This window comes from Elephantulus edwardii, unplaced genomic scaffold (genome assembly GCF_000299155.1).
Source record: "Elephantulus edwardii isolate Elephantulus edwardi_28Jun2011 unplaced genomic scaffold, EleEdw1.0 scaffold00024, whole genome shotgun sequence".
In the NCBI taxonomy this organism is placed as follows: domain Eukaryota; kingdom Metazoa; phylum Chordata; class Mammalia; order Macroscelidea; family Macroscelididae; genus Elephantulus; species Elephantulus edwardii.
In genome coordinates this window covers 14,647,979-14,658,427 of record NW_006399774.1, presented here as the reverse complement: position 1 = coordinate 14,658,427, position 10,449 = coordinate 14,647,979, and the positions used below count along the sequence as shown (strand labels likewise).

Below are 10,449 nucleotides of genomic sequence, written 5' to 3'. Positions count from 1 at the left end.
GAGGGTGGCGTGTCCCTGCTTCCCACCAGGGGGCGCACGCTGACTCTCCAGGCCCTTTCATTCTGGTGAGTTCTCCTGGTCCCTCCCTGGGAGGACTGCAGCTTCCATCCCAGGGAGTCCAGCTCCTAGAAACAAGGAGGCCTGGAGGTGCAATGGGTAATGAAGGGTTAGCAGTTCAAACCCAGCCAGACGTCTTCTGGGGAAATGATGTGTCAGTCAGCTTCTATAAAGGTGATGGCTTAGGAAGACTTATGGGACGGGTCTCTTCTGCTCCACAAATTCACAGTGAGGGGGTGCTGACCCAACACCCCACAACACACGATAGTACAGAGGGCCACATTTCCTAGTCATCAGAGAAGAGAACGTACGTTCTTGTTCTAAATGCACATTTAAAAGGAAGAGGTAAATTTCACCAGTCCCAACTGTGAACGTCAGGTTAGGAATTTTACCTCATTTAAGTCATTCTCATACTCAGGAAAAATCAGCTGTTAGCATTGAGAGAGACCCTTTAAATTTAGGATCTTACCACTCTTCATTTTGTAAGATGAGAAGTAATAGATTGCAAATTTCTTTGAGGAGCAGATATTGTTCATAAAATAATTTATAATGATGGCCAACATGTGAATGCTGGAAATAAAGAAATACTTCTAACGAAGTCACTTCCACAGAACTGAGTAGAATGCCGGAGCCCCTGGCTGGCACAAATAGCTAACACACTCGTCTGTTATCTGAAAGAAGGGAGAGTTTGAATTCACCTTCACCCAGAAACATGTTGGAAGAAAAAGTGTAACACAACTTCTCCAAAAGTCAACCAGGGCATCTGAGGCCCCCGGCTCTACTCTATGCACACACACACACACAGTTCACCGTGAAAGGGGATTAACTTGATGAAAACAGGTTTGGTTTTGATTTTAACAATATTGTCTCCGGTTAATTAACTTTGTAGTTTGTGGTCCCAGGCCCAGCTAGTCTGTGATTAATCTGCTTCACCCTTTGGTAGTTTGGAGACTAAAAGGGCTCAGTTCTTATGTTTTCAAATACAAAGGATAATCAGAGTAGAGGGAAGCCTTGGTTCATTTTTAGGCTGCCTTTTAAATATTTTTGTTTTTTAAATTGAGGGTTTGGGGAAACCCTGGATCTAGCAAGTGTACTGGTACCATTTTTTTGAACAGCGTGAGCCAACTCTGTGCCTCTATGTGACATTTTTGGTGATTCTCCCAATATGTCAAGCTTTTCCACAATGCGGTCACACACTTGATTGACTACAGTCATGTGTCAACTTTTCTACACCCTGGGAATCCAGCAGATGCGTGTGACTTAGGGTACCCGTGTTACTGCGCTCTTCTAGAATCCACGCTACAGTATCTTGAGGTCACCAGTAAGTGAAGGGGGGATGAGACACTGTCTGAGTCACGTGTCTGCCACATAGAAAGTTCTTGGAAAATGTATAAATGACTGTAATGACCAGGGTTTTATTCGAAAGAAAGCGGGGGGATGATGCACGGGGAAAGAGGAATATCTGAGGTCCTGAGGAATGGTGGAAGGTGGCTGTCAAGGCAGGGCATTGCTGTCACCACTTCCCAGCACCGATTGCAAATTCTGCTCCCAAACATTTTGTAAGAACCCAATTCAAGGTAATGTTTGAGGCCTTTGCGTCCAGTGGCCTCCAAGAGAATCATTAACTTCACTATCTTGTTTGGAGATGGATTGACTTTTACGGAAGTCAACAACATTTTGGGACTGGGACACCCTGTTTCTTGGAGTCCCCTGGCCAGTCCCAAAATGGAGTGGAAGAAAGTGGTCCTCCTGCTGCTTTATCTTCTGCAGTCAGGTAAGGCTTAAATGTCTTTTTAAAAATCACTATTTCTCCCCCATGCAAGACCCTGCTGTATGCTCAGAGGTTCAAACCACAGTGTGATTTGAAACTTGATTTAGGCCCAATTCGTGAGCCCTAGTTGATGAGAGTCTCAGTTCAAAACCTAACAGGAGGTGGGGAGCCCGCCAGGAGAGGAGGTGATTCCTGCCCTTGGTGCTGTCAGGGTGCTGGAAACAAAAGGGTGACTTTTCAGATCTAGAAGACAGAGGCCCAGTGGTGGCTATTTTAGCTGGAAACAAAGATGGCTGAGGCTGACAGGCCACAGGCCGCTAGCTGTACCTCCTGGTCTTAGAGTGGTGAATTGGGAGCATTTTTGTGTGGGTCCCAGTCTTGCCCCCTCACTTAGAAATCTCCAGAATGGATGATCTCTCTGAGCTGACCTGACCATCTGTGAAGCTGGACTCGATTCCCTCTTTGCTACGATGTAGGTCAGTCTTTCCTTACCTACATGTCGTGTCCTGTGCCTGGCGAAGGCACTGCACCCACTGGACAGATGACCAGTGTGTGCATGAATTCAGCACCACTCACTTAGTGCTAGATAGGCCAGGCATTCCCACATGGCCCTCAGGCTGCTTTGGACCCTGTGGGGCCAGGGGGGGTCTCTGCCAACTGCAGGGCTAACAGTGGGGGCGGCAGCCATTCCTTGGGAACACAGTGGGCAGTGTCCTCCGGTGAAGAGTCACCAGCCATACACCCCGTTGGAGGGCCTCTCTGGGTTGGACCTGTCCTGTGACAGCGGGGTTGCCCACACATTATCTTTCATATTTGATGGGAGAAATTAATTTCTTTTCCGTCCTCAGCCCCAGTGTGAAGACAAGGAAATCTTGACTTGGCGGATTTATGTTATTTGTCCATTGGCCAAACTCCTAAACCCAGCAAGGGAAGGAATTAGGATTGAAACCAGGCTTTCCAAAAATGAGGCCAGTGTTCTCGCTTTTTCAATTTTGTTTGAAGTTTCTTTAAAATATTCTAAACATGCCCTAGCAGCTCTCCCTCCTTTTTAATGCTTTTTATTGAGATAGAACTCACATGGCATATAATTCACCCATTTAAAGTATACAAGTCAACGGCTTTCGGTGGGTTCAGAGCAGGGCAGCCGTGAGCACACTTCTTTTGAGGACATTTTTATTACCCGAGACAGAAACCCCTCAGCCGTCACCCCTCGCACCCTCACCTCTCACGCGGTGACCCGCACACCACCCCTGCCACCACAACTCTGCTTTCTGTCTCTGTGGCTGTGCCTCTGCTGGCGTTTTGTGTAAATGGAGTTGTACAGTTTGCTGCTGTTCTCCATGGGGCCAGAGCAGAGAGGGCGAGCGAGCTGCAATTTGCTCTAGACATCACCAGAGAGGAGGTTTCAAGCTGCAATTCGAACCAGGACCAAACTCATTTAGGCTTGATGGGAAGAAGCCTTAAACACTCAAGAAACGAGAGAGCAGGAAAGGACGAGACAGTGGGCGTTCTGTGAGAAGTGGGGGCATGCCGGGGGTGGGGCGAGGGAGGGTCTGCAGACCCCATTTCCGCCATGGAAAGTGGGACTTGGAGGGAGATGGGCTCGTGGGCCACGTCCTCGTACCAGGATTAGCATATGTTTTAGCCAACTTAGGAAAAACCTCCTCTTTCACAGGCTCTTTTGAAAGGAAAGCATTTACCCTTACTTTCCAAAGCACCTTTCATCTTTCCAGTGAGAGAAATTTTTTATGGCTGTACTTGGTGAGAGCTGGGTACACATTTTGCATTTCACGAACCACTGAATCTTTCTTCTAAACACACAAGCATGTGTACACATTCACACACCCCAGTGACTTAAAAAAAAAAATCCCCATTATTAAGAAAACACATTTACTTTGGCAGCAGTGCACGCCTATATTTGGCCTATAATATATTTTTCCTACTAAAAAATGTGTTTAATGTTTCTCCACGAACAAATAAGCCATTAAGCTATACTCCCATTGCCATGCGAACTGCAGTGGAAGAAGAAAAACAATTTGTCAAACAAAAAAATGAGAAAAGAAATAGATTCTCTTCTGGGATATGTTTCTGGAACGTCAGCGCCAAAGGTGGATTCAGCTGGTCGACCCGATGTCATTTGCTATGCATTTAGAGGCCAGCTAATTAAGGGATGACATAAACAGGAATTTTCTCTCTTGGAATATCATTTATAGCCTTGCTTGCTACACTTTCCAGAACCCTGGAGAAGTTGAATTTAACTCTTTGTGAAAGACATGATGTGGGTTTATCGTGTGCCTGGTTTTGAAATCACATGATGATCTGTGGGATTTAGCAAAGCACAACTCTTCTCAGAATTGAGTGTCCAAATGGAAAGAAAATGCAGGAGATTTCAAAACGGGCCTAAGATATATATTTTCCCATAATCTTATGATCCATTTATCAAGTGCTTTCTGGTATATTAAAGTTTAAATTACGTCAACCAGCTTCCCACTCAATAATCCATCCGTCCATGGTGCAGTCCCCTGAGGAAGGAGTAAGAGCAGATGTGGGGAGGGGTGAGCTCTGCATTAATCTTTTGGGGTTCAGCCCTCTTGTCTGGTCAGCATGTGGACTTGGAGGGTGGGCGGGCAGAGCTGAGAGAATGGCCCGTAAGGACCCTCTCTACTGGAACATTTTCTTCAACGTGTAAGCATGTCCTCAGAGGTTTATCTTCAGGATGACTCTTTGGCTGTACCTTCCTCCAAGTGCCTTGTGCAGTAGTAGCCTTTTGAAAGCCTTGACTTCTCATGTGTTCCCACTCCTGTTTTCCCAGTTGTCTTTCCACCCATCTGCTTGGCTGGGAGCCTTCTTGCTCTCCTTTCTATAGTCAAGGCTGCCATGTTTGAGCTTCATTTCCCCACTCACTCCTACGGAAGTTGTCCACGTTCCATACCCAAAGGCTGGAGCTGGCATCTCCAGACTTGGGTTGGCACTGTCGAAGCCAGGCCAGGTGTTAGACAAGCCCCCAAACAAGGGACACTTTTCCACATCTTGTCTGCGGAAACAGTTCCAGGGCCCCCTTGGCCACTGTCCACAGCAACAAGGGAGGAAGCAGCTGTCAGACAGATTCTTGGCCTCCAATCTAATCTCTCAGAGAAAAAATCACGGCTAATGTTTGTTCCAAACCCTGCTTTTCTGGTATAATGTTGTGTTGGGTGCCTTGGGATCACCTCATTGTGTCAAAAATTCTCCACAATTAATTGTGATGTGTCACTGCAGCTTGTATCAAAATGACCTTGTATCGTGGATAAAAGCTGTGCCCTTTGAGAATTTTTACCCGGGATGAACCACAACCCCAGATCAGAGGACCCCAATGTGTCAGGGTGTGTCTGCGCCCAGAGGCTCTGCAGTGCTGACTTTCTAGAAGTGCTTCCCTAGCGCCTCCTCCCAAGGTGTCTCTGGATGGACTTGAACCTCTAACGTTTCAAATAGCCACCACTCAGCCAGGAGCATTAGCTGCTGAGCAATGACCCAATTTATCCTAGTTCCTCTTCATTTTTAATAACACTATTAATTTGCTGAAATGTTTGCACATTGAGTTAGAGGAACTGTGTTCACTGTCAGTTAAAATAACAGTGTCACAGGGAAAGAAAGCTGGAAGTCAAACAGGGGCCTCCAACTCCCAGCGTGGCCCAAGGACTGATAAAATCACACTAAACTCATCACTTTACCCTTTGTCGCTTTGATGTTTATAGCTGCATTGCCCACAGACAGCAAAACAGTCAACAAAAATTGTTCTGATTTATCCTTTAATGTCTATTAATAGCCTAACATGGGAATGAAGAAGTAGTTCTGATTCACAGTCCAGTTAATCTACTAACACAGTGCAATCTATTAGGAGCATAATGCAGTCTATTAGGAGAACTTTTCTAGACAAATGTTTGTATTTGTAGACACACATTCTGCTTCCGGAAGACAGCATGTTTTATTTCACACACCAGAAGCGAATAGATCGCCTGGGCATGGCGACTATGAACAGCATTGGAGCCTCTTACCCACTGCCCAACTTATCCACTGCCCAACTGTATTTCTTTTTCTATAGGTCAAGGAGACCCCTTGGATGGTTATGTGAACACTAAAGGGGCTTCACTGTTTAGTGTCACAAAGAAACAGCTAGAAGCAGGAAGCATAGAAGAATGTGCAACAAAATGTGAAGCGGAAACAGAGTTCATCTGCAGGTATTTGCATTGTCACTGTGCTGTGTGGGGATCCTATGTCGATGGCGTTGCTGTTCTAGTGAGAACACGTCTAGTCTCAGACTCATTAACAAAAAGAGGACGTAGAGAAACTTGGGTGGTGAACTTGGAATTTGGAATCTGTGTTTTGTCTTTGAATTTGAAAAAATACCAGTAGTTTCTTGTTAAGGTTTCGTACCAAGAAAACCTAAACCCGACCCAAAGACGTTGAGTCAGTTCCAACTCCCAGTGCCCCTTGGGACAGGGTTAAACTGTCCCGTTGGCTCAAGGCTGTCATCTTGACAGAAGGGGCTCGGGTGGTGTCAGATCTTGATACACAATCACAGGAGAGGGTGGTTGGTATTCTGGGTGCAGGAAAAGCATGGCCACGAGCCCTTGTGACAGGGACGGTGATAGACCAATGTGGCTGCAGCAGAAGGCCCACAGAGGGCGAACCTCTGAGAGCACATTGAAAAGGTGGCTCGTGGGTGGCTCTGAAGGCCAAATGAGCACCCACAAAGGCTGTGCTGGATGGATAAGGAGCGAGACGAGGGTGGCGAGGGACCCCAAGTTGTGTAGACAGTCTTGGAGAAACCAGTACAAGCAGTCAGTTGCTTCTTGACAATATTCTGGCTCTTAACACAACTCAAAATCTGAATGGAAAAAAAAAGAGTGAAATAGTTGATTCTCAAAGAAAGAGAAGGTTTGGAGGAGGGCAAGGTGTGTGAAAACAAGGGTAGTTGCCACACTGGACCACACAGGACCACACTGGACCACACTGGACCACACCAGACCACACTGGACCACACAGGACCACACAGGAGAGCCCTTTTAAACAGTCTGTGGACACCATGCTGGGTCTTTGTGGGCTTCCTGAGCTGACAAGAGAAATGTTGTCACATTTAGAGTTGCCACAGAGCTCTGGTCGGGTGGGGTAGAATATGTTGGACTGCTAGAGGAAAAGTCAGCAGTTCGAAGTTCCCAGGTGCTCCCAGGGTGGGGCAGTCTCTTCCTGGTGCAAATGCTGAGTTCGCGGAACCCACAGTTTCTGCAGGGAGGCTGGTTATCAGGGTTGACTTGAGAGCAGTGAGTTTGCTGCATTTAATGCTGCTTGAGGACTGCTCACGCATGACGGTCCTTAAATAAAAGGGGCAACGTGGCTTATTTCTGGATGGCTTTCCCCTTGCAGGGCATTCGAGTATCACAGTAAGGAGCCCCAGTGTGTGATAATGGCTGAGAACAGCAAGTCGTCCATCGTCTTCAGGATAAGGGATGTCGTTTTGTTTGAAAAGAGGAGTGAGTACCGTGTCCTCTTCCTTCTTCTCTCCTTCCCTGCCCCACAGCCCCTTCCTTCCCACGCACGCCACCCCCTTTCTCTTGGATGTCTTTAACTTAGGACACCTGGGCACGAAGGCATGCGTACCCACTGGCCAGCTGGGTCAGCTCATCTGGGCTGCTTCACCTCTTGGGTTCACATTTTCTCACTGGGTTGAATTCTACCTCTGTGACCCTGAAAATGAGGCGTTCAGAACCTCCTTCCGTCCCTTCAGGGAGGGGCTGGCAGGCATGGAAGCGCCTCATGACCTTGGAATCTGTGCTGAAGGGGGACCGGGCCCCTGGCTGAGGGAACACTTGGAAAGACACAGGGTCATTAGTTCTGGTCTTCAATTTTCCACTTTTGGGTCGTGATCTTAATTCCCCTCAGACTCTGAAGAGTGCAGGTGGCCCATTTCCTCATCCAATGTTCTTTAAAATGTTGGCTCAATGACCCCATTGTCAGGACGAGAGGCTGCCTGGACGCTATGGAAACCACACGTCTGTTTACACATACAAAAGCCCCAGGAGGTAAATATGAGGGTTTTAATGAATGTATAACACTTTTTAAAAAAACCTATCTCCCATCCTCTGTTATTTGCTGGGTATTAAAACCATTTCTAGTAACAACTTCAGAGCCCCCCAAAAGCAAACCCAACTCACTGTAACCTTCCAGGGCCAGGGGGTGCCCGCCATGGGGTGAATTATTACAGATGCAGGTTCCCCCCATTTCCTCTCACAGAGCAGCTGTGGGTTCAAACCCCCGACTTTGTGGTTAGCAACAGAATGACTTAACCATAGGCCCACCAGAGCTCCCACTATTTCCTGTTGTTGTGGAGTCCCCATCAAGTCAGAACCAACCTACAGCTCACGCTCCGGCGAGGTTTTAGAGGCAGCAAATCTCTTGGGTGGAAATCGCCCATCTTTATTTTTCAGAGCAGCTGGGGGATCCGACCCAGGTGCCTTTGGGTTGGCAAGTGCAGCTCCTTTCCACTAGGCCACCAGAGCTCCCTTGTTGTTGTTAAATGTTGTCGATTCAAGTCCAACCTAGTGATCTAGTGACAAATAGCAGATCTGAACCCCGTCCTATCCTGTGCCATCGTCCCAATCTCTGACACGCAAGGGCCTTATTGATGACATCATGGTGTATGTCCACCTCAGTGGGGGGTCTTCCTCTCCTTTGCTGACCCTCTGTCTGTCTTTCCAAGTGTTAGACTCCTAATAGTCTGCAAGTGAAGGTGTTAAAGGTGATGGGAAACAAAACCAAACTCCACGTTATTGCTGTGAAGACACGTTAGGTTCCTGGTGGCTCTGAGTAGAACGGGCTCCGTGGGAGGAACCGGGCCCTGGGAACCCTGTGAAAGCGGAGTGACAGTTCTCTCTTCTGCAGAGCTTCTGCGTCATGGCCAAGTACTTGGCTGTCTGTACCACCAGCAACTGTGGTAGCATTCTACTTCCTGCAAGCCATGTGTTACTGGCCGTGATGGGCAGCACCCCTGCCCATGGCCCTACAGAGCTTCCAGAGAAGCTTCCCGAAGTGCTCCTTTAGGTTAGGGTTATTTCTACACACGGGTTCTTCTCCTCAGACGTCACTGGCTGCCCCGGGTAGCCTCCTTTTAGCTGTCATTGAAGGAAGGATACAGCAGTTGTCCCACCATCACCCAGCTTGATCACTTCCTGAGAAACTTAACACTTAAGCTGGTCCTATCAAAGACCAGACCAGACAATGGATCCTGATAAGAGTCTGAGCTTGCTTAAAAAAGCTAAAACCTAACTTAATTAACACACCAAATTCCAAGAAGTACCATCTTAGTCCTCCCCAGGACCCCTATAAAAAGGAAACTCCCCAAACTGCCCATGCACCATTTGGATCCTGTCTGCATACCATGCAGCTGGTTCACTTGGCGTCCCTCTCAGACCGCGCAATAAAGGCCTGTTCGTTTCTTGGGATCAATTCCTTTCTTTATTTCTCCCCCTCGCACCCTTGCGCTCTTTTTTATATCCAACAGTAATTCCTGACAGTCAAGTACAGATGAGATTTAAAGATGACCTGTTGAAACCAACAGTTGTTACAAATAGCAAGTAAAGGATGAGTTTAATGGAACCCCCTCTCTCCTCCAGGTTAATGACACTTATATGGGAGAATGTTCCTTGGGAAACACAGGCACTTAACTGTGTCATTTGTGAATCGTTAACCAAAGGGGACACAGGGGAGACAGCTAGGACCAGTTTGAAGTTGCTTGTGTTCAAGGTGACAGGCAGGATCGAAAGGTTAGGTAAACGGGGCTGGGGGCGCACAAACAAGGAGGGGATCAAAGTCCAAAGTCCAGTCATTGAGAGAGCATATTTCTTCACTGTGGGACTGTGTGACCCATTGCCAGATTCCCTGCTGAGAATCTTCTGGGGGCAATTGTGACCCCAAGATTATGATGGTACCCGCCATTTCTTCATACCCATCCCAACCTCCATAGGCCCCTTCTCCTGCCTCTCGCGCTATCAGCAACCACCTTGGCAGCTGGTCGCAGTGACTGCGTTAGAAGGCAGCTTTCTGCTTAACATCCTCCTGAAAGCTCAGAAAATAAAATCCAAAAGCTAGCTAAACACTCGCTATTTAAGAGCTGAGCATCTAATCCTGGGGCCACTGTCTGCTCGCCTCCAGCAGCCTCTCTGTTTCCCAGACTTGAAATGACACCCCTCCCCCTGAGGGGACACCCCCACTGCCCCCCACGCCCCTCGCCCCACCCCCACTCCGCCTCTGCAAAGCCTGTGACCAGCTGTTTCTCCTCCTTCCGGTCTCAGCACAATGGCAGTTTCTTTGAAAACCTGCTCTGATTCTGGGGCCTCCCTTTCACAAAGGCATCTGGCTTTTGAGAAATGGAATGTTTCTAACAGTCACTAGAGCTAAAAGAAGATGCATTTGCAATCATTTTTCATTGGCCGGGGGCAGGTTCCACAAAGTGGGACCCCTGGGTGGAGCAAACCATTCAAGGCTCAGCTGCTGACCAAAACCGCTGCTGAGCAGAGTGTATCCAGTGGGGTCTCAGAAACAAGGTCTGGTGGCCTGCTTCCACAGACGAGTCATAGAAAGGCCTG

The 10,449-nt window shown here is 47.8% G+C and overlaps 1 protein-coding gene across 2 annotated transcripts in view; it reads left to right on the top strand.

The window, feature by feature from the left end:
- Window positions 1–1,776: 1,776 nt before the first annotated feature.
- The window catches only part of LOC102866146 (plasminogen-like), a 75,045-nt gene continuing 66,372 nt past the window's right edge, over window positions 1,777–10,449 (top strand). The window contains exons 1-3 of one of the 2 annotated variants that reach the window (XM_006882774.1): window positions 1,777–1,831; window positions 5,910–6,045; window positions 7,232–7,338. In XM_006882774.1, coding sequence (XP_006882836.1) covers window positions 1,783–1,831; window positions 5,910–6,045; window positions 7,232–7,338 — 292 coding nt within the window. In that variant the 5' untranslated portion in view covers window positions 1,777–1,782. The remainder of the gene's footprint in view (window positions 1,832–5,909; window positions 6,046–7,231; window positions 7,339–10,449) is intronic. The other variant, XM_006882773.1, reaches the window with a different exon arrangement.